The 24000-nt window shown below is 39.0% G+C and overlaps 1 protein-coding gene across 1 annotated transcript in view; it reads left to right on the top strand.

Annotated features, from left to right (window-relative positions):
* The window catches only part of LOC136858968 (angiotensin-converting enzyme), a 248026-nt gene extending 238546 nt beyond the window's left edge, over positions 1-9480 (top strand). Inside the window, exon 10 of the mRNA XM_067138664.2 lies at positions 9172-9480. Within this exon, the coding sequence (XP_066994765.2) occupies positions 9172-9260 (89 nt within the window). The 3' untranslated portion in view covers positions 9261-9480. The remainder of the gene's footprint in view (positions 1-9171) is intronic.
* The last annotated feature ends 14520 nt before the right edge of the window (positions 9481-24000 follow it).

Raw genomic sequence — 24000 nt, 5'->3', positions numbered from 1 at the left:
GATGTCGTGCTGGTAAAACCAGATGAGCTCTATAGGGAAACTGAAGTAATAGATGGTATTAGTGATCAAGAAGCTGTTTTTGTCGTTGTCAAAAATAAATGTGATAGAAAGGAAGGTCTTAAAAGTAGGACTATTAGGCAGTACCATATGGCTGATAAAGCAGGCATGAGGCAGTTTCTAAAAAGTAACTATGATCGGTGGAAAACGGTAAATAAAAATGTAAACAGACTCTGGGATGGTTTTAAAGAAATTGTTGAGGAATGCAAAAACAGGTTTGTAAATTTAAGGGAGGTAAGGAATTGTAAAGACCTACCTTATTATAATAGAGAAATAAAGAGACTAAGAAGGAGGTGCAGACTGGAAAGAAATAGAGTTAGAAATGGCTGTGGAAATAAGGAGAAATTGAAGGAACTTACTAGAAAATTGAATCTAGCAAAGAAGGCAGCTAAGGATAACATGATGGCAAGCATAATTGGCAGTCATACAAATTTTAGTGAAAAATGGAAGGGTATGTATAGGTATTTTAAGGCAGAAACAGGTTCCAAAAAGGACATTCCAGGAATAATTAATGAACAAGGGGAGTGTGTATGTGAGGATCTTCAAAAGGCGGAAGTATTCAGTCAGCAGTATGTAAAGATTGTTGGTTACAAGGAAAATGTTGAAATAGAGGAGGAGACTAAGGCCAATGAAGTATTAAAATTTACATATGATAACAATGAGATTTACAATAAGATACAAAAGTTGAAAACTCGAAAAGCAGCTGGAATTGATCAGATTTCTGGGGATATACTAAAGACAATGGGTTGGGATATAGTACCATATCTGAAGTACTTATTTGATTATTGTTTGGTTGGAGGAGCTATACCAGATGAATGGAGAGTTGCTATTGTAGCCCCTGTGTATAAAGGAAAGGGTGACAGACATAAAGCTGAAAATTACAGGCCAGTAAGTTTGACATGCGTTGTATGTAAGCTTTGGGAAGGCATTCTTTCTGATTATATTAGACATGTTTGTGAAATTAATAACTGGTTCGATAGAAAGCAGTTCGGTTTTAGGAAAGGTTATTTCACTGAAGCTCAACTTGTAGGATTCCAGCAAGATATAGCAGATATCTTGGATTCTGGAGGTCAAATGGACTGTATCGCGATTGACCTGTCTAAAGCATTTGATAGGGTGGATCATGGGAGACTACTGCCAAAAATGAGTGCAATTGGACTAGACAAAAGAGTGACTGAATGGGTTGCTATATTTCTAGAAAATAGATCTCAGAGAATTAGAGTAGGTGAAGCTTTATCTGACCCTGTAATAATTAAGAGGGGAATTCCTCAAGGCAGTATTATCGGACCTTTATGTTTTCTTATATATATAAATGATATGAGTAAAGGAGTGGAATCGGAGGTAAGGCTTTTTGCGGATTATGTTATTCTCTATAGAGTGATAAATAAGTTACAAGATTGTGAGCAACTGCAACATGACCTCGAAAATGTTGTGAGATGGACAGCAGGCAATGGTACGTTGATAAACGGGGTTAAAAGTCAGGTTGTGAGTTTTACAAGTAGGAAAAGTCCTCTCAGTTTTAATTACTGCGTTGATGGGGTGAAAGTTCCTTTTGGGGATCATTGTAAGTATCTAGGTGTTAATATAAGGAAAGACCTTCATTGGGGTAATCACATAAATGGGATTGTAAATAAAGGGTACAGATCTCTGCACATGGTTATGAGGGTGTTTAGGGGTTGTAGTAAGGATGTAAAGGAGAGGGCATATAAGTCTCAGGTAAGACCCCAACTAGAGTAGGGTTCCAGTGTATGGGACCCTCACCAGGATTGCCTGATTCAAGAATGGGAAAAAATCCAAAGAAAAGCAGCTCGATTTGTTCTGGGTGATTTCCGACAAAAGAGTAGCGTTACAAAAATGTTGCAAAGTTTGGGTTGGGAAGAATTGAAAGAAGAAGAGCTGCTCGACTAAGTGGTATGTAATACCAATATAAATGGTCCGTTATAGGGAATCAACATCTATATCTTCTTTAAGTGGTATGTTCCGAGCTGTCAGCGGAGAGATGGCGTGGAATGACATTAGTAGACAAATAAGTTTGAGTAGCGTTTATAAAAGTAGGAAAGATCACAATATGAAGATAAAGTTGGAATTCAAGAGGACAAACTGGGGCAAATATTCATTTATAGGAAGGGGAGTTAGTGATTGGATTAACTTACCAAGGGAAACGTTCAATAAATTTCCAATTTCTTTGAAATCATTTAGGAAAAGGCTAGGAAAGCAATAGATAGGGAATCTGCCACCTGGACGACTGCCTTAAATGTAGATCAGTATTGCTTGATTGAAAGGCCTAGGAGTTGGGAGGAAGCGGCCGTGGCCTTACTTAAGGTACAGCCCCAGCATTTGCCTGGTGTGAAGATGGGAAACCACGAAAAATCATCTTCAGGGCTGCCGACAGTGGGATTCGAACCCACTATCTCCCGGATGCAAGCTCACAGCCACGCCTCTAACCGCACGGGCAATTCACGCAGTGTAATCAGCATTGACAACAGCAAAAGCCAGGCCAGTTGTTTGTGAAACAGTCTTGACAACACAGCAGGATACTTGGTTTGCTATTAGCTGCTGCTCAAAATGCTTAAAGCTTCACATCCACTATAGCAGTATTTTTCCAGGCAATTTAAGTGTGTTAAGAAGGAAGCCGTTCTTTTTTTCATTCAGTTAATAGAAATTACAGTCTTTCAATCTGTCAGAAACACAAAATATAACACTATAATATACCTGTAAAGTATGGACAGTTATACATAGAAAGACATCTTTTGTTCTGCAAGAAAATCCTCAGATTCTATCAAATAACTTTTAACCATGCATACATATTATCTACAATATTGTTTATGTTTCATAAACTTATTTCTGATTGTGAACTGGAGACTTAATATAAACAAGATGAATTATTAATGCAGAAGTTCCTATGTTGGCACTTTAATAAGTCTAAGGAATATTTATGCACTTAAAGCAGCTTCTTATTGACAACTATTGGACTAGGATGTTAGGAAAAACTTAAAACGGTCCACCTTTTCAATACAAAAATGTTATATTTATTTATAACATGTATTTGCACTTGGAACTAGTTTCGACGCTGTGTTTGCGTCATCATCAGCCAAAATGTGGGAAATAGGCAAGATGTAGGCATTTATATTACACAAGGCGTTACATTAAACAATACACATCTTATAAGGAGATAAAAACAGGGATGAATATAGAAACAAATTAATCGTTGAGAAAACAAAAGTTATACATATTAAAAATAACCTTAACCACACATCTTGCAGTGCGAAAGTGTTCTTCTTGAATGATTCCTGAATATAAAAAAACACGCGCGCACACATTTCTGGAGAGCCAGCAGGCAGGACAATGTAAAGTGAAACCTTAAGAGTTCTTCTGAGAAGAGTTCCTCATTTTTTCTATGTTCCGACTAACTAATGAAGTCTCCCTTGAGTTCCTGATAAACATACATAACAGGAAATCCTTCACTCTCAACAATAGCTCTAAAGACCAACGGTAAAATTTTTATTTTAAATATTGTGCAGAGGCGTGAAAGCATGATTTTGAACATGATATAACTCCTTCATATAACCCAGTTTTTTAATACAAGGTGTTGCATTAAATAATACACATCTTATGAGGAGATGAAAACAGGGACGAATGTAGAAACACATGCATCGTTGAGAAGGCAAGTTATACATATTAAAAACAAGCTTAACCACATAACTTGCAGTGCGAAAATATTTGCCTTGAATGATTCCTGAATACAAAACGCGCGCGCACACACTTCTAAAGAGCCAGCAGGCAGGAAAAAGTAAGGTGAAACCTTAAGAGTTCTTCTGAGAAGAGATCATCATTCTTTCTATGATCTGACTAACTAATGAAGTCTCCCTTGAGTTCCTGATAAACATACACAACAGGAAATTAAACAATACACATCTTACAAGGAGATGAAAACAGGGAAAGTTATACATATTAAAAATAACCTTAACCACACATCTTGTAGTGCGAAAATATTCGTCTTGAATGATTCATGAATACAAAACACACGCGCATACATTTCTGAAGAGCCAGCAGGCAGGAAAAAGTAATGTGAAACCTTAAGAGTTCTTCTGAGAAGAGTTCATCATTTTTTATGTTCTGAGTAACTAATGAAGTCTCCCTTGAGTTCTTGATAAACATGCACAACAGGAAATCCTCCTTCACTTTCAACAACAGCTATAAAGACCACGGTAAATTTCATTTTTAAATATTGTGCAGAGACGTGAAAGCATGATTTTGAATATAATATAACTCCTTCATTTAACCCAATTTTTTACACAAGGTGTTACATTAAACAATACACATCTTACGAGGAGATAAAAGCAGGGACGAGTGTAGAAACAAATGCATCGTTGAGAAAGCCAAAATTATACATATTAAAAATAAGTTGAACCACACAACTTGCAGTGCGAAAATATTTGCCTTGAATGATTCCTGAATACAAGACGCACGCGCACATATTTCTAAAGAGGCAGCAAGTAGGAAAAAGTAAGGTGAAACCTTAAGAATTCTTCTGAGAAGAGTTCATCATTCTTTCTATGTTCCGACTAATTAATGAAGTCTCCCTTGAGTTCCTGATAAACATACACAACAGGAAATTCTCCTTAACTCTCAACAATAGCTATAAAAGACCAACGGTAAATTTTATTTTAAATACTGTGCAGAGATGTGGAAGCATGATCTTGAACATGATATAACTTCTTCATTTAACCACCTTTGAAAGTTTCTCTCTATATTACATAGCTTCATTAACACACCATTCTGTAGATGCACAATATAATCTTGTAATCTTCACAGGTCCGGTATTCAGCTCGACAAGAATATAAAATAGGTATTAAGGAATCTTTGTTGAGAGTGTGGAGGTTGACTGTGCCAGTATTTGTGGTCTATTGTTGCAGCGTTACGTGTAGGGTGGGGGCAGGTTTCTATGATGTTTATTGCGGGACATGAGGCGGTAAAGCTATGGCGCGAGATGAAGAGGAACAGAGCGTGTTGGATAGTTTAGGTCTGGGCAGCGGCCGTTGTTGTATTAGGAGGGGAGAGGGGCGGAGCGGTAGAAACCTGCCCGCACCCTACACGTAACGCTGCAACAATAGACCACAAATACTGGCACAGTCAACCTCCACACTCTCAACAAAGATTCCTTAATACCTATTTTATATTCTTGTCGAGCTGAATACCGGACCTGTGAAGATTACAAGATTATATTGTGCATCTACAGAATGGTGTGTTAATGAAGCTATGTAATATAGAGAGAAACTTTCAAAGGTGGTTAAATGAAGAAGTTATATCATGTTCAAGATCATGCTTCCACATCTCTGCACAGTATTTAAAATAAAATTTACCGTTGGTCTTTTATAGCTATTGTTGAGAGTTAAGGAGAATTTCCTGTTGTGTATGTTTATCAGGAACTCAAGGGAGACTTCATTAATTAGTCGGAACATAGAAAGAATGATGAACTCTTCTCAGAAGAACTCTTAAGGTTTCACGTTACTTTTTCCTACCTGCTGGCTCTTTAGAAATATGTGCGCGTGCGTCTTGTATTCAGGAATCATTCAAGGCAAATATTTTCGCACTGCAAGTTGTGTGGTTAAACTTATTTTTAATATGTATAATTTTGGCTTTCTCAACGATGCATTTGTTTCTACATTCGTCCCTGCTTTTATCTCCTCGTAAGATGTGTATTGTTTAATGTAACACCTTGTGTAAAAAATTGGGTTAAGTGAAGGAGTTATATTATATTCAAGATCATGCTTTCACGTCTCTGCACAATATTTAAAAATGAAATTTACCGTGGTCTTTATAGCTATTGTTGAAAGTGAAGGAGGATTTCCTGTTGTGCATGTTTATCAAGAACTCAAGGGAGACTTCATTAGTTAGTCAGAACATAAAAAATGATGAACTCTTCTCAGAAGAACTCTTAAGGTTTCACATTACTTTTTCCTGCCTGCTGGCTCTTCAGAAATGTATGCGCGTGTGTTTTGTATTCATGAATCATTCAAGACGAATATTTTCGCACTACAAGATGTGTGGTTAAGGTTATTTTTAATATGTATAACTTTCCCTGTTTTCATCTCCTTGTAAGATGTGTATTGTTTAATTTCCTGTTGTGCATGTTTATCAGGAACTCAAGGGAGACTTCATTAGTTAGTCAGATCATAGAAAGAATGATGATCTCTTCTCAGAAGAACTCTTAAGGTTTCACCTTACTTTTTCCTGCCTGCTGGCTCTTTAGAAGTGTGTGCGCGCGCGTTTTGTATTCAGGAATCATTCAAGGCAAATATTTTCGCACTGCAAGTTATGTGGTTAAGCTTGTTTTTAATATGTATAACTTGCCTTCTCAACGATGCATGTGTTTCTACATTCGTCCCTGTTTTCATCTCCTCGTAAGATGTGTATTATTTAATGCAACACCTTGTATTAAAAAACTGGGTTATATGAAGGAGTTATATCATGTTCAAAATCATGCTTTCACGCCTCTGCACAATATTTAAAATAATTTTTTACCGTTGGTCTTTAGAGCTATTGTTGAGAGTGAAGGATTTCCTGTTATGTATGTTTATCAGGAACTCAAGGGAGACTTCATTAGTTAGTCGGAACATAGAAAAAATGAGGAACTCTTCTCAGAAGAACTCTTAAGGTTTCACTTTACATTGTCCTGCCTGCTGGCTCTCCAGAAATGTGTGCGCGCGTGTTTTTTTTTATATTCAGGAATCATTCAAGAAGAACACTTTCGCACTGCAAGATATGTGGTTAAGGTTATTTTTAATATGTATAACTTTTGTTTTCTCAACGATTAATTTGTTTCTATATTCATCCCTGTTTTTATCTCCTTATAAGATGTGTATTGTTTAATGTAATGCCTTGTGTAATATAAATGCCTACATCTTGCCTATTTCCCACATTTTGGCTGATGATGACGCAAACACAGCGTCGAAACTAGTTTCAAGTGCAAATACATGTTATAAATAAATATAACATTTTTGTATTGAAAAGGTGGACCGTTTTAAGTTTTTCCTAACATCCTTTCTCAGTTCAATACGGACAAAATGAAATTCCTATGTTTAAACTATTGGACTATGTACAGGTCAGTTGTGGTTTAAGAACTTGTGTGTGTGTGTGTGTGTGTGTGTGCGTGCGTGCGTGCGTGCGTGCGTGCGCTGAACAAGGTGAGTCCCATATTCCATCATATACAGCCACGAATTTGCTTTATCTCTATTTCAAGCAGTCTGCTTTACTAACTTAGTTTTTCTTTTTTTATAGGCTTCACTATCTATATTGAGCTGAGACAACTTTAATTTAGTTAGAGAAATCTCTTCTTCACATAACAAACATCAAGCACGATGCACAAGGCTTCACTATCCACATTGAACTGAGACAATTTTAGTCTAACTAAAACCATACTCAACCCACCACCTATTATGTGCCGGCTATAAATAAATAATTATCAAAAGATCTTGTTAATCATATAGACTGCTGGATTTTGACCTATATCTCCGCTGAAATGAAATGTCGTATGGCTTTTAGTGCCGGGATATCCCAGGATGGGTTCGGCTCGCCAGGTGCAGGTCTTTCTATTTGACTCCCGTAGGCGACCTGCGCGTCATGATGAGGATGAAATGAAGATGAAGACAACACATATACCCAGCCCCCGTGCCATTGGAATTAACCAATTAAGGTTAAAATCCCCGACCCAGCCGGGAATCGAACCCGGGACCCTTTGAACCAAAGGCCAGTACGCTGACCGTTCAGCCAACGAGTCGGACTATATCTCCACTGATATCAAAAGAGAAGTGGACTTCAATTTTCCTTCGACATTTTAATGTGTACATCAAGATTTTAAACTCATATATCAACAACCCAACATTGAATGTGTAACATCAACAGTTTTACAACCACAATAGACTAATGCCTGTAATGCGTTGCAGTGTACCACCATATGTATATTTGACCCACTTTCCACTTTTAAGTGTTAAATTGTCACTATACGTATTTTATATCACATTGTACGTATATTGTTTATGGTAATATAATATGTTACTCGCCCAGCTTGCAATTTTAGGCTGAAGATGACATTCTTACGTGTCCAAACCCGTACTATGAATAAATAAATAAATAAATAACATGTTGTAAACTAATATCTTGTACGACATATATTTAGTATTGAATAGGTGGAACCTTCATTCAAATTTTAACAGTGTAATCTCGGTTCAATATGAAAAAAAAAAAAATGTTTTTAACTTTTAATTCCCTGTCAGGGTCATAAGATTTGCTATTGCTATCTTAACGTTGGTTACTGGTCGCCCATTTTGCATAGTTACCCCAGTACCCTGAGAACTGCACATTGCTTTATGCCGGGGACGCCCTAGCCTTTTTCGAGGTTGATTTCCTAGTACCATATGATATATAGGCTATTACGATGGGGTCGCTACTCCCAAACGCATTTTATACCTAGTGACAGGTGTTATTCTAGGCCGCTCCACTGGAGTACAGACGCCTTCTGTAGCTGCTCCTCTGGAGTACAGACGCTACAAGTTTCCCTCTTTCGCCAACTATGCCATACCGAAGTCCACTTTCTCTGCCACTGATGCCGTTGGGGTCTTCACCCATACCCTGGGCTTGGGCCCTCCATATTTGTGACCCCTGGAGAGAGGGTGTCTCAGTATTTTAACCCCCCCCCCCCCCAGGAACTGGGCTGCCTGTTGGTCCATGGTTTTGTATTGGGTATTTCAACCAGCCCTTCTGAATTGTAGGGTCCCCCTATCTGCCACCGCTTTCCAGGGTGTTAACAGGACTCTAGGTGTTAACAGGGGTTAACTTACATCTTAATAAATGCCATTATAGGCTTGTTGCATAATATACTGTAACACACTAGGTAGGGCTTTGCTACTAGGATTTGCTGCACGTGCATTGCAGTACAGTAGTAAATTATATCAAATTCAAGTAAGATTTTGCTTTTATTACTTCAGAACATTTTTGGAAAAGCTCTGTTTACCCTATCTACTTTCAGATTTCACCACCCTTTTGAATGCATTTTCTATGAGTTTGTAATTTACAGGTTGATTTGATATGCTCTGATATAGCTTTATCTTACAGATTTTGAACAGGAAAAGCATCCCAACAATGCACACCACAACCAACAGAGAAAGAAGACTCACTCGGAAGACAAGATAAACCAGACATGAAAAGGCAGCGCAAGTAGATCTTAAAAATAACTCCATTTTTGCACCATTTTGCAAACCTGTCTGTGCATCATGTTATGTACAGTGGGGTAAAATGTGGACTGGGATCTTCTTCCATTTGATTAACATAGAAATGCTAAAGTACTTCCGAAATATGGGTCTGATTGTATGTAATTTTTGTGCCTGTGTTAATTAAAAAGTGAAAACAGAAGAAAATTGTATTTTCTTAGAAGGCTACCCGCCAAGCTTTAGATATTGTATATTTTATGCCGCAGATTCCATCGCTGTTAAAATCAGAGGATGACATTAGTCACCAGCTTTTAAATCAAGCACCTTCCCAATCAACCAATCAATGATGCCCATTCTACACAAAAGACCAAAGAAAACTCCTGACGGGAATCATAATGTAACCAGGAACTTTGCTCAAAATATTTATAAATCCATTCACCTTCATTCTCCTGTACATATCCAAGAAATACAGGTAATATATACAAATCTAAATACAAGTATGTTGGACAAGGTCTAGCATCAGAGCAGCAGTTAAAGATGTGTGCTTATTGAAAGTTGGTCAGGTAAGAAGGCTAATAGGAGAAGAACTAGCTGATAGAATACACCCAAAAGAAAGGAAATCAGTAAAATCTGGGTTTTAATTGAAAAATATGAACTACTCGTACTCATCTAACATTTCAGCATTTTCTACGAGGATTCACAGGGGTAAAAATCCTGTAGACAGTTTTCTCTTCTGGGACTTGGGATCATCTGTTGAACATCTTCCAGATGACATATAGCCAGAAACCTAGACGCTTCACTGATCTACTGAGAAGTTCTCACATTTTCAAATGATCTGCCTTTCAAACAACTGCAATACAACATTTTTTAAAAATTAATATAACAGTAAAAGAGACAATGAAATTAAGATACACATATGGAAATAAATTATGCTGCAAATACTGTAGCTGCAAAAATATAAAAGTATACTATCACTTCTCTACTTAGTGTAAAACTTGGCATGAGCTTTTATCAAGAATAGTTTTTATGTTGGTTGAATAATAGGTAAAGCAGAGTAGAATGCACGATGACAAATATGCATCACTTAACCTATTCCTATACTTATTTCTAACCCTCAATCGGGCGTGCTCTTCTGACGAACATTCGCGGGCGCACATGGTCTTTTAAACCGCAGTGTTTATTTTCATCATCTATTGTATGGCTTTGGATCTAATAAAGTTTTTGAAGTTTAATATTGTTGCAAGTAGGTTTACTTTTATTTAGATAATATTTAAAACATCTTTATGTACTCAATGGCCTTATTAGAAAAGTATTTTTGAAAATTTAGTTGATTTACGAATAAATCTTGAAAGATTTGAGAATTAATTTCTATTTATTTTTCCAGATTCATAAATTAGAAGTTATTTGAAGTAAATATAAATTTAACCTTCCCTTCATCCCTCATCACTCTGTAATATTTCAGACATGAACGGTCTATAAATTAAAACAATGGTTTACAGAAATTTTTGTATATCAAATGATAAAAATAACAAATTTTACAGCATAATAACCACCTGTCTTTAACTGTGAAAACAATTTATATTATATTCAAACTTGCATATTTTTGAGTTCATATTCATTTCAAATTCAATTTAGCACTATTTTCTTTATGTGACACACTGAAGAATTATTGTCATTGTTTTCTATAATAAAATAACACGTCTTGACTGACTGACTGACAGACTGATTCATCATCGCCGAGCAAAAACTACTGAACATAAAGAAGTGAAATTTTGAGGCTACATTTATAATACAATGTAGGTGCTCACTAAGGGAGGATTTTTGGATATCCCATCACTAAGGGGGTGAAAAGGGGGCAAATTTTTAAAATGAGTGTATCTATACCTCAAAAACTTAACAGTTTAAAGACGTGAAAATTGGTATTTGGAATCTTCCTTTAAAAAGAAGGAAACATGTATTCTTTTGTTTCCGGAAAATCCTCTTAAGGGGTGTGAAAAAAAGGTGAAAAATGGGTTGAGTACCTTTCAGGAGGATACTTATATCTCAAAAACTGAAGATGTTACACAGTCTTGAAAATTGATGTTTGAAATCATCTTTAAAAATAAAGAAAAATGTATTTTTTTGTTTTTGTAAAATCATCTTAAAAGGGGGTAAACAGGAGTCAAAAGGGGGTGAATTTTTAAAATGAGTATATCTCTAAAAGGAACATGTTACAGACGTGGAATTTGGTATTTGAAATCTTCTGTGAAAGTAAAGGAACACGCATAATTTGTTTTCTGAAAATCCACTTAAGGGAAAGTGTTAAAGTTGGTGAATTTTTAAAATTAACAATGTGTAGTATATCTCAAAAACGTAACATATTACTGAAGTGAAAATGGGTATTTTTGATCTCTTTTAAAAATAAAGTAACACGCATTTTTTTCGGAAAATAACACTTAAGGGCGGGGGGGGGGTAAAATGACTGAAAAAGATTTGAATTATTTTTATTAGGATGCTGGTATCTCCAAAACTTAATATATTACAGATGTGAAAATTGGTATTTGGAATCTAATTTAAAAATAAACACGTATTTTTTGTTTTCGGTAAAAACACTTGGAGGGGAGGGGGATTAATATGACTGAAAAAGGAGTTGAATAATTTTTATTAGGGTGCTGGTATCTCCAAAACTGGAGATATTGCAGACGTGTAAATTGGTATTTGGAATCTCCTTTAAAAATAAAGAAATATGTATTTTTCTTTTCCAAAAATTCCTTTAAGGGGTTTGTAAAAAGGACTGAAAAATGAACTTTTTAAATGAGGATGCTTATATCTCAAAAACTGAAGATGTTACAGACATGAAAATTTGTATTTGGAATATTCTTTTAAAATAAAGAAACACGTATTATATTGTTTTTCGGAAAATCCACTTCAGGGGGTTGGGTGGATTAAAAGAACTGAAGAAAGTGTTGAATTATTTTTATGAGCGTACTTATATATCAAATACTGAAGATGTTACAGGTGTGAAAATTGGTATCTGGATCTCCTGAAAAAAAAAAAAGAAAAGGAACACACATAATTTGTTTTCTGAAATTCCACTTAAGAGGAAGTGTTAAATAGGGTGAATTTTTAAAAAGAGCATATCTACAGTATATCAAAAAACTTACCACATATTTCGGACATGAAAATTGGTAATTTTAAGCTCTCTTAAAAATAAAGTAACACGAATTTTTTGTTTTGAAAAGAAAACACTAAAGGGGTGGGGGTTGTAAAAAGGACTGTAAAAGGGAATGAATTATCTATATGAGGATACTTGTATCTCAGTTACTGAAGATGACACAGACATGAAAATTTGTATTTGGAATCTCCTTTTAAATAAAGAAACTTTTGTTTTTGGAAAATCCAACTGGTGGGGGTGGGGGTGGGGGGAGACAATGAATTGAAAAATGAGTTGAATTCTTTGTTTGAGGATACTTATATCTCGAAAACGAAGGATGTTACGGATGTGAAAATTGGTATTTGGAATCTCTTTAAAAGAACAAATGCTTTTTTTGCTGGGGGGAGGGAATCAACTTAAGGGGAGTGTAAACGGAGTTGAATTCTTTTTATGAGGATACAAATAAGAAGTGGACTTAAAACAATACACCCCTAAGGGGGTTTTGTCTAGGGAGTGAGGAATGATGACAAAAATATGCATTTATATGAAACCGCTTGAATTATGAAGTTAAAATTTCAAATGATATCCTAGGCATTAAATAACAGAAGGTTTGAAACAAATTTAAACGCCCAAAGAGTTAAATGGGGGTTAAGATCCGAAAACAAATATATTCATTCCTTCCTCGAAAATAGTTTAACGTATGAAAACAAAATTCCAATCCCAAATCCTAGGTGTGAAATAGGAAATATTTTTTTAACGCCCCAGCCCCAAAGTGTTAAATGAGCTTAGCTCCGTAAACGAAATTATTCATCCCTCCAACTGTTTGATGTACAAAGTTGTAATTTTACGAGAATGTTCTTTTATGTCCTAGGTGTAAAATACTGTATACTTCAAAATATTTCTCCCTTAAGGGGTTTAGATGGTGGTTGACTTTCAAAAATACAGTATCCATTCTTCCGAAACCCTTTCAGACACTAACTATTTTTTTTAAGTTTGATCTCCTATACTCTAGATGTTAATAAATATTTTAATACATCCATCCCTTAAAAAAAGAAGTCATTCCTCCGCGTTACTTTTCGACTTACAAAATCAAAATTTCACAGGTTGGTCGATTTTACATCCCAGATTTGAAATAAGATAGTGTTTAAAACATTCAAATTCTTCCGCATGGGGTTAAAATGAGTGTTAGATCAGAAAATAAATAATCATTCCTCCCAAAACGTTTGACGTACGAAATGAGGGCGTATTTTACAGGCTTAGCTGACAGTGGACTCTCCAAAATGTAAAACATTGTATAATAATTTTCAGTTTAAAGCCGTAGCGAAGCACGGGTATCTTGCTAGTATGTATATATAATTGGCATGATAGAATACATAATTTTAAATTACTCGGTACAATATTAAGAATATAATCAATTAAACAAAAAGTATTTAAGATAAAAGAAGTACACTATTAGAAATTATACACATATCTACACTTTAGAACATTCTCATTAGTCATCGTCTTCTTCTGGCTCTCTACCTTGATGTCCAGCACAAACTAGCAAAGAAGATGAACGTGTTAATGACATGTAGGCTATGTCCTGCACAATGAAAACTGTGTTTTTGTCTTTCAGTTCTTCCGGGAGACACAGAAAGCACAATGACCAGGAAATGCTGACGGTTGAACCTCAGCTAAGTGCTTCACTAGCTGCTCTGGAACAGACATCGTCAATCGAGAGCAAACTGCCTTCGGAGCCAGTTTTCTCCCCGTTCTTGAGGAACGAGAGCAGCGTAGCGAGCAAATAGGGGAAGTGCATGACGTAGTACGCACTGAATGTCAGAGGCGCAAAGGTATAGCACATCTTTCTGGACAGGTTAGACTGTGTCACGATACGCGTGAAATCATGTGAGGTGACAGTAGTGTGTTCTCGCCTTTTTCCTCACGCCACAGACGTTCAAGCCTAGTCGGTAAATGTTGCATTTAGTATGGAAGAATCCAGCACAGCCTAGGTCATCGATGCAAACAAATTTCAAACCTTCTTGGGAAGAGGAGTAGGTATTTGATACTTCAAGAAAATAACGCACAAAATGTTTAATATGTAATAAAATATCGTATCACATCAAAAATGTAATCTGCATCACCGTTGTTCCTTATGTCATTCCACCAAGTATGATAAATATGAAGGCCGGGAAAGCATAGCGTTACTAAAAAAAACTATAAAATAACACATTTGAGAATTTATGTACATTTCATATTACCCTACTGAACTCTATTTATTTTATAGTGTTTGATAATTCCTCAGAGATGATTTACTTATGTACCGGTATGTATTTCATTGCTGTTGTTCATGTGGTAACATTTTCGAGCGGCAAGTACAGTACCGACACGGTATGCAACCTGCCTGTCTGCTGCTCTCTTGTCACGTGACAGACAGCCGTCCGGAGCGGAGCAAGTAACACCGGCTCCCTAGAGCAACTACGTGATGACTTTTGCTCTGGAATGTCTTCTCCTCTGCTTTTGAGCATGTTCAGTATCCCCATCTTGAGGTTTCATGATAAGGTGATATCATGGTCGCTCGAAATTTCACAGAGTCGGCACAGAGGCTCCACGCCAAACTCTTTATGAAATCATTTTATAGTAGCTATGGTGCACTATGAAGCTATTGATTGCGTCTATGTTCATTTGAAAAAAAAAAACATGGTGAGAGGCCATCTGCAGCTTCTCCTTGAAACTGAATAAGGCTCTTTGAGCTGATCCACAGTGTCGATTAGTGAGATTTTAAAATGTTAATACTCTGGAAAGAAGCGCCCGTGGCCTTAATTAAGGTACAGCGCTGGCATTTGCCTGGTGTGAAAGTGGGAAAGCATGGAAAACCATCTTCAGGTCTGCCATCAGTGGGGTTTGAACCAACTATCTCCCGAATTCAATCTCACAGCTGCGCGACACTAACCACATGGACAACTCTCTCGGTGCTTGAAAGAAAGAGAGACAAAGAGGGAGTCATGAAAGAAAGAAGGACTCCCTTTATACTAGGTGCCCTAACATCACTGATCCGGAAGAAAACATTGTTCTTTCTTTCTTTCTTTCTGAAATCCGATGAGATACTGTGCGGCAATGTGCGCTCACATGCACATTGCAGTTTTGTCAGCACAACACTGTCCTACTATGCGGCCAACTGAGTTTCAATGTGTGCCTGGCCTAATAGAACCACGAGAAGGTGGATGTTCTTTCCGCAATATAGAAGAATTTCTAGGCAGGAATGTATCCATGGTGCACCGATGTTGGCAACAATGGTCATGACAAGACACTGTTGCAAGAAGACCGGCGTCCAGCTGCACACGGGCCACTACAGTAAGGGAAGACCCGAAGAAAGCCATATTCGCAGTATAGCTGTGGTGGAGCGTACTGCATTTGCAACAGCCATTATTGCTTCAGTTGGCACCAGAGTACACAGCGAACTGTAACAAATCGATTACTAGGGGGACAGCTCTGAGCCAGATATCCTGTAGCATTCATGCCACTAACTCCGAATCACTGTCATCTGTGACTTCAGTGGTATCAAATTAGAGCTCATTGGAGGGTGAAGTAGAGATCCGTTGTTTTATCAGACGAGAGCCGTTTCTGTCTTGGTGCAAATTATGGCCGTAGGTTGGTAAGGAGGAGGCTAGACAAGTGTTTGGGACCATTCTGTCTGCGTCATCTGCAACTTCAGCGGTGTCAAACTAAAGCTCCTTGGAGAGAGGAGTGGATATCTGTTGTCTTATCAAATGAGAGCTGTTTCTTTGATGGCCATAGGTTGTTAAGAAGGAGGCCAGGTGAGCGCTTGGAACCAAACTAGACTTAACCAGGAGTTATGGTTTGGAGAGCGATTTCTTTTTTCGTTGTTATTCCAAGAATCCCGACAGTGGATTTGTACCTCAGACTGGTGATTGAATCGGCTGTGCTGCCATTCATTCTCAGTATTCAAGTGTGTGTTTTCCAACAGGATTGCACTTGTCCTCACACCACTGCTGACGCCCAACATTCAGTACAGCGTGCCTACCAGTTGCCTTGGCCTGCGAGGTCACCAGACCTTTCGCCCATTGAGCACGTATGGAGGTATGAGACATTATGGGATGAAACATTCAGTGTCATACAATACCAGCATTAACCATTGCTGATTTGACTTAACAAGTGCAACAGGCGTGGAGCTCCATCTCACAAAATAACATACGGAACCTGTACGACACAGTGCATGAACGTTTGCATGTTTGAATTCAAAATCTTGGCAACTACTGCGGTTATAATGTACCACCATATCACATGTCTTCTCACGCATACTTGAACATGGGACGTGGAGACTTTAATCAAGTAAATATGTCACCTAGATCATTGCTTAGCCTGAATTGCATTCCTTTAAACTGATGTCATCTGGGTGTTGGGGTTTCATTTTCCGCCAGTGCATGTCGTGGTACCACTCTTTGTGCTTTGCCTGGCATTGAACATACAGTCAGCACAGGACAAATACAAAACTGACATACATTGTCGTCCTTCGCTTGCTATTTGTCATCATCGCCATTACTCTATCCATATTTCTTTTAGACGTTGAATGCTTTAACTTCTTTATGTATGACCTTCTATTTGGTCATTTATTTTATTTCGCGCTGTGTTTCAAGATTTGTGTTCTTCCATTTCACGTGTTCCTTCCCTTTCAGTTGTAGGAATTCAGATGTCAGTATGCATGCGGATTGCTTAGGTCCACTTGATTTCTTTCACCTTTTAACCTTTTCGCAACAGTAAAAACAGAAAATATAAACACCAAGCTGTTTCATTAGATAAACGTAAATAATCGATCGGACTTACCCACGAAAAGATATCAGACTCACCAGCCAACATAGTGAATTTTTGACTGAAGGCTGGCAACAGTGATAACTCGTTATACATACAAGACTAGCAAGATACCCGTGCTTCGCTACGGGTTTAAACTGAAAATTATTATTCAAAGTTTTACATTTTGAAGAGTCCACTGTCAGCTTCCTTCCTTTCTTAATCTGCTTACCCTCCACGGTTGTCTTTTCCTTCGGACTCAGCGAGGGATCCCACCTCTACTGCCTCAAGGGCAGTGTCCCGGAGCTTCAGACTCTGGGTCGGGGATACAACTGGGGAGGATGACCAGTACCTCGCCCAGGCGGCCCCACCTGCTATGCTGAACAGGGGCCTTGCGCGGGATGGGAAGATTGGAAGGGATAGACAAGGAAGAGGGAAGGAATTCGCCGTGGCCTTAAGTTAGGTACCATCCCGGCATTTGCCTGAAGGAGAAGTGGGAAACCACGGAAAACCACTTCGAGGATGGCTAAGGTGGGAATCGAACCCACCTCTACTCAGTTGACCTCCCGAGGCTGAGTGGACCCCGTTCCAGCCCTCGTACCACTTTTCAAATTTCGTGCAGAGCCGGGAATCAAACCCGGACCTCCGGGGGTGGCAGTTAATCACACTAACCACTCACTGTCAGCTAAGCCTGTAAAATATGCCCTTATTTCGTACGTCAAACGTTTTTATGGGAATGATAATTTATTTTCTGATCTAACACTCATTTTTTACCCCATGCGGAAGAATTTGAATGTTTTAAACTCTATCTTATTTCATATCTGGGATGTAAAATCGATCAACCTGTGAAATTTTAATTTTGTACCGGTACGTCGAACAGTAACAGAGGAATGAATTCTTTTCTAAGGGGTGAATGTTTTAAAACATTTATTAACATCTAGAGTATAGGAGACCAACCTTCATAAATAATAATAATAATAATAATAATAATAATAATAATAATAATAATAATAATAATAATAATTTAGTGCCTGAAAGAGTTTCGGAAGAATGGATATTGTGTTTTTGAGAGTCAACCACCATCTAAACCCCTTAAGGGAGAAATATTTTGAAGTTTACGATATTTTACACCTAGGACACAGTGGCGTATGCAGGGATCAAGACGTGGGCTACTACTAGACTTAGGTTACCCCTTTTCGATAGCTGGTTTAGTGAACGTCAAGCCTGAAGCGTTTTGAGCTGCATCCAATTAATAGGCACCGGAGAAGCCTGCTGTGTTGTCAAGGCTGCCTCACAAGATACTGCCTTGGCCTCTGCTACTGTCAATACTCAACATCTGATCAGTCGAGAGGGTAGCCTAATGCAGATCCTACACGGTCAATAAAACTGTCAGTACCGAAAAATATTGACAGTAATACTGATCGTATGTGGACTGGAATGATGGAATGAAGGCCAGTACTGAAGCAGATCCGGATTTCCTGATCTGCGAGCGTCAGTACTGTAGAGTGGTGGGGATACTGACAGTTATACTGACCGTGTGAGTGCGTTCGTCATTATTTATGTCAGTATTAACGGAGCAGCGATGGACGACAAGTGCGTTTCTCTCCAAGGCCAGGTAGAGGTGCTTGTGAAACCGCCAAGTAGTCCTATCGCAATAGTTTATCCAGCTATATGAAACGCTGCTAGAATAAACGGAACACAATATTTCACATGTTTCCACAACTGCTGTACTGGTGAAAACTGGTGACATTATAGCGGAAAACTTACAAGTCTTCAAAATTTCTACCAGTTGCAAGATACCTCACTGTCGCCGCTAATCTGTCTGGCACCGATAAACAGGTCTGCACGTTTGTATTTTGTCTTATTAGAAAAGGCTCTGTCCGCCTCTGTGGTGTAGTGGTTAGTGTGATTAGCTTCCACCCTCGGAGGGCCAGGTTCGATTCCCGGCTCTGCCACGAAATTTGAAAAGTGGTGCGAGGGCTGGAACGGGGTCCACTCAGCCTCGGGAGGTCACCTGAATAGAGGTGGGTTCGATTCCGACCTCAGGCATCCTGGAAGTGGCTTACTGTGGTTTCCCACTTCTCCTCCAGTCAAATGCCGGGATGGTACCTAACTTACGGCCACGGCCGCTTCCTTCCCTCTTCCTGGTCTATCCCTTCCAATCAACGCATCCCCTCGCAAGGCTCCTGTTCAGCATAGCAGGTGAGGCCGCCTGGACGAGGTACTGGTCATCCTCCCCTGTTGTATCCCCGACCTAGAGTCTGAAGCTCCAGGAAACGGCCCTTGAGGCGGTAGAGGTGGGATCCCTCGCTCAGACGGACGGAAAAACCGACCCTGGAGTGTAAACAGGTGAAGAAGAAGAAAAGGCTCTACCACTCCTAGTAATTTCGCAAAAGTAGTCTACCCTCACTCATTCGGAGACAGTTCTGAATCTTCTGCTTCGATATGTTGTATTTCCCTCAACAACTTCATACGAGAATACTCTTCTCTTTTCCTAAGCCAGTCATTGACGGTTGTTGACTTTTTATTTGCAAAGTGAGAATACCGCAATGGCAAGTAAGCAAGTGCACTTGTACTGACCAAAATATTGACAGTAATAATGATCATGTAAGGTCGCTACAATATTGATGCGTACTGTCAGTATTATTGACTCAGTATTACTGATCAGTATTATTGACCGTGTAGGGTCTGCTTAAGGTTTAGCAAATTGAAGTTCGGCTTTGTGGCTAAATGAATAGAATGCTTGCCTTTGGCTTGGGGACTGGGTGTTTATGACGTCTTCGCCATTCATTTTAACGGCATTAGGTCACCACCAAGCCTATACAGATGCCATGCACCATTATTATTATTATTATTATTATTATTATTGTACCGGGCGGTACACCTCTACTCTGTTTATTTAAAAGTTGCGCCAGTTGAAACTCCTCTTCTGGAGGAAGTCTGAACTTTATCTACACTATTAATCTACTAATTTCTCAGAAGATGTCACTACCTGGAAATTTTTGAGTTTGTGAACTGTGTCATTTTTGATGTGTTTTTGTTTCGCTTGAAGTAAGAAGTGTGAACTTTCTCTTCTAGAGGACACTACTGAAGATCAACAATAGTGCGACCTAGTGCGGAGTCAAAGAACTATTTTGTTGGAGAAATTTTTATTTCAAGAGTTTGTTCTTTGTTAAATTTCTTTCTGTCATTGTTTAAGTTGGCTGTATACCCCTCTTGTTCCCCTTCTTTTGGATCTAGCCAATCCCGAATTTCTTTAATTAATTTTCCACCAATAATGTGTTTCTTCTTCCTCTATGTAGGGGTTTCTTTTCCCTAGCCAATAAAAATTTTGTGGGAGGGTGTTTTCTTTCCCCTAACGCCTAGAATCTTCCGCGAGAGGATATAAACTGCTGATTTTAGGGTCTCGGGGCCACTTCTGTTCCATCTTTCAGTGTATTAAGTACATAGCAGGAGGCGGGAAGCGCCTCTTTCTTCGGCGGCGTCTACAACAAGGTAATGGCCAAGTAATAACTTCTTTCTTTGCTTGCTCAGCAGTTTAACCTTCGGGGCGGGTTCTAGGCCTTCCACCATGTAACTTTCCTTTAAAATGTAAAGACTACTGGTACCTATCCTATCTTCTAATCTACATATTGGGATAGAGAGTGCTAACCCTCTCGAGTTCCCACTCATATTGTTTTGAGGTGAACTTATTTTCTCAAACCCATTTTTCCGTGATGTAATGTAAATTGTTATTTTCTTAAGTCACCTCTGTAGTATGGGATTAGCCCTTGTATTAACGGCCTAGTGCCAAGTAGGTCTTAAACAAAGTGTATCAGGAGTGCGGTTAGCCTCCTCTCAAATTGCTATTTTAGAGGTCATGTAATCAACCTTCTTTTCATGTAATAGACCTCAGTAGGTTGGGTATTTTACCCCTGTGAATACGTCCTTAGAGGACAGCTTGAAGGTAGAGTTTGGTGTGGCCTTTGAGAGGCTTAAATTTTAAAGAGCGGATCGCTCTTTTGAAAATGGAGTGTCATATGCCTCGTGGAGGCTTTTCTGTGTAATTCGGAGCCAGGGGCTCCTAGGGATGAATGGGGTTTCTGCCCCTCTGTTAAAACTTGTGTTTGTGGTAAAACTGAGCTGATCGCTGAAGTCAGGGCGTGAAGCCCAAAACCTGTAAATATTGTAACTCCCCTTGTTTTGCTACATTGTACCTGCCATGTCTGTTATTGCTTTGTTTTTGAAAAGAAAATATAACCTTGTTAAATTTTAAATTAATTTTACATGCACTATAATTTCGTAGCTTGAAACCCATTCACACCCGCACCTTCTTTTACGCATAACTACCGCTAAAACACGGTAACAAGTGGTAGCAGAGCGTGGTTGAATGGGTCTCAATTTAGCCCCTTTTGACGGCTAAACATTGCTTTGATTCGAACTCTAACAATTTTCTCAGTTGCTGGAATTTTTTGATTTTTTCCAAATTGTTCTGTCATCATGCCCGGCCCTCGCGATGTTCTTCTTAACTATTTGCGCAAAGAGGAGTTGATATACGAGTTAACTATCAGAAATGTGCAATCTGGAGGCACGGTTGCAATCGACACCAACAAGCTTAGAGAGTCCCTTGATTTGCCCATTTCCATCCCCAATTTGGGAGAGAAAGAAATTGATGATTCTCTTTCCACGATCGTCGAGAATATTACTGGGCTAGCTTCTGTAGTTAGTTTTTTTTGACGAAAACGATCCGTCTCCTAATCAAATTAAGCGTGTGCAAGGCAGGCTGTATCACTTTGCAAATAGAGTTAATGATCTGTTGTCTCTAAAGGTGAATGACGTTCAGAGGAAGGACGCTAATACGCTCCTTGAAACTATTTCTGAATTGTCTAATAAGGTCACTCAATTGCTAACCGGCGAAGTTCCTCCCAAAACTGATCAACCAGCCACAGTGAATGTAGGTAGTGATGAAGAGCCTCCTCAGGGAGAAGTCAATAGGATAACCGTTGCTGCTCAAACTATCTCTGCCCCATCGAACAACGAATCTGAACGCCGTGCGTCATTGGGTAACATCCGCTCTGAATTAACTTCTTTGCCATTGAAACCTTTAACGACTATGTCACCTGGGTTCAGTAGCTTGCCTCATCCATTGGCAATGTTGCTTAGAGGTATCTCTAAGTTTTCCGTCAACACCACCAGTGATGCAATTTCATTTTTAAGATTTCTAGTGGAATTTCAGGATCATGCTCTTGTTTTTTCTCTTTCGCCATGTCAAATTTTGCAAATTATCTATCCGTATGCTATTGGTATTCTCTCTGATAAAATCGTAAGAGCCATTGCCGAGCAATCATCTATTGAGGATTTCCATGCCCATTTGCTAGCTAACTTCATCCCGGCTAGGGCCAGGTCCTCCCTGATTCAGAAGTATTATTACCGTGTACAGCGCTTGGATGAAAACTTGGCTGATTTCATACAAGATATCAAATTCTACACTAGGGTGTTTGCTCTGCACTTTCCTGAAGATCAGATTGTGCAGGCTATTGTAGAAGGTATTTCGCCATCCTACAGGTCATATTTGTGTTTCGCGGCTTGTCCGCAAACCTTCTCTGAACTTGAAGCATTGGCCGTCACAGCGGAAGGAGTTAGATACGCTGATTCTTTGCGTGTCGCGAAAGAACCCCCGCCTTCCTTTAGTAATACTCGGCCTCCACCTCGCCGACCAGTCAATCCCCGTAAATGTTATGCTTGCGGGTCGCCTGACCATCTGCGCAACAAGTGTCCACTGATCAAGCCAAGTGGGACTAGGAATGGAGCTGGTTCATCACAAGGCTGCTTTAAATGTGGGGCTTTCTCACATATCGCCAAGAATTGCCCAAACTCAAATAGCACCCCCTCCTGCTCAACTTCTGGTGCAAATTCCACCTATGCCAATAATAAAAAGTGACTAGCAGCTTCGGCTGAGTCGACTAATTCTGCTTTCCAAGGCTCAGCCCCGGGCAAAAAGGTCGAGAATTCAGGGAATGAGCAATCTTCAAATTCTTTTTTTGAATGCCCCAGAGAGTGTCTTAGGATTGCGGCGGATACCCCCGCACCTGTTCCTTTTCTTAAGATTGAGTTAAATAACGAGCCTATAACAGCTCTCTTAGATTCAGGCAGTGTTTGTTCCATTATTTCGGCTGATTGGTATTCTAAATTGAAATCTGTTTGTAAACTCCCTGACTATGACTCATCTCCTGTTAAATATGTTTTGGCTAATTCATCTCCATTAGAAATTCTAGGTTCCTTACATGTCAAAATTCGTGTTTTTAAATTTACATGGAAAATCAAATTGTTTGTGGCCAAGCATTTGTCTTGCCCCATCATACTGGGAGCGGACTTCATGTCTCACACTGGTCTTGTGTTCGATCTTCAGAGTAAGTCGTGCACATTCAAATTTGCCTCTAATTGTAAAATCCCTCTATTAAAGTGTAATTCTGCATCATGTTCATCTATTTCGCCTACCCAGGATGAGATGTTGTTAGACCTTAGACATCTACCTTTTTTTTTTTTTTTTTTTTTTTGCTAGGGGCTTTACGTCGCACCGACTCAGATAGGTCTTATGGCGACGATGGGATAGGAAAGGCCTAGGAGTTGGAAGGAAGCGGCCGTGGCCTTAATTAAGGTACAGCCCCAGCATTTGCCTGGTGTGAAAATGGGAAACCACGGAAAACCATCTTCAGGGCTGCCGATAGTGGGATTCGAACCTACTATCTCCCGGATGCAAGCTCACAGCCGCGCGCCTCAGACATCTACCTGAGGAGCAGGCTGATAGTATTCGCAAATTGTGTCAGTCGTTTC

Source organism: Anabrus simplex, chromosome 1 (assembly GCF_040414725.1).
Source record: "Anabrus simplex isolate iqAnaSimp1 chromosome 1, ASM4041472v1, whole genome shotgun sequence".
Taxonomy (NCBI): domain Eukaryota; kingdom Metazoa; phylum Arthropoda; class Insecta; order Orthoptera; family Tettigoniidae; genus Anabrus; species Anabrus simplex.
This window is presented reverse-complemented; position numbering and strand designations above follow the sequence as displayed.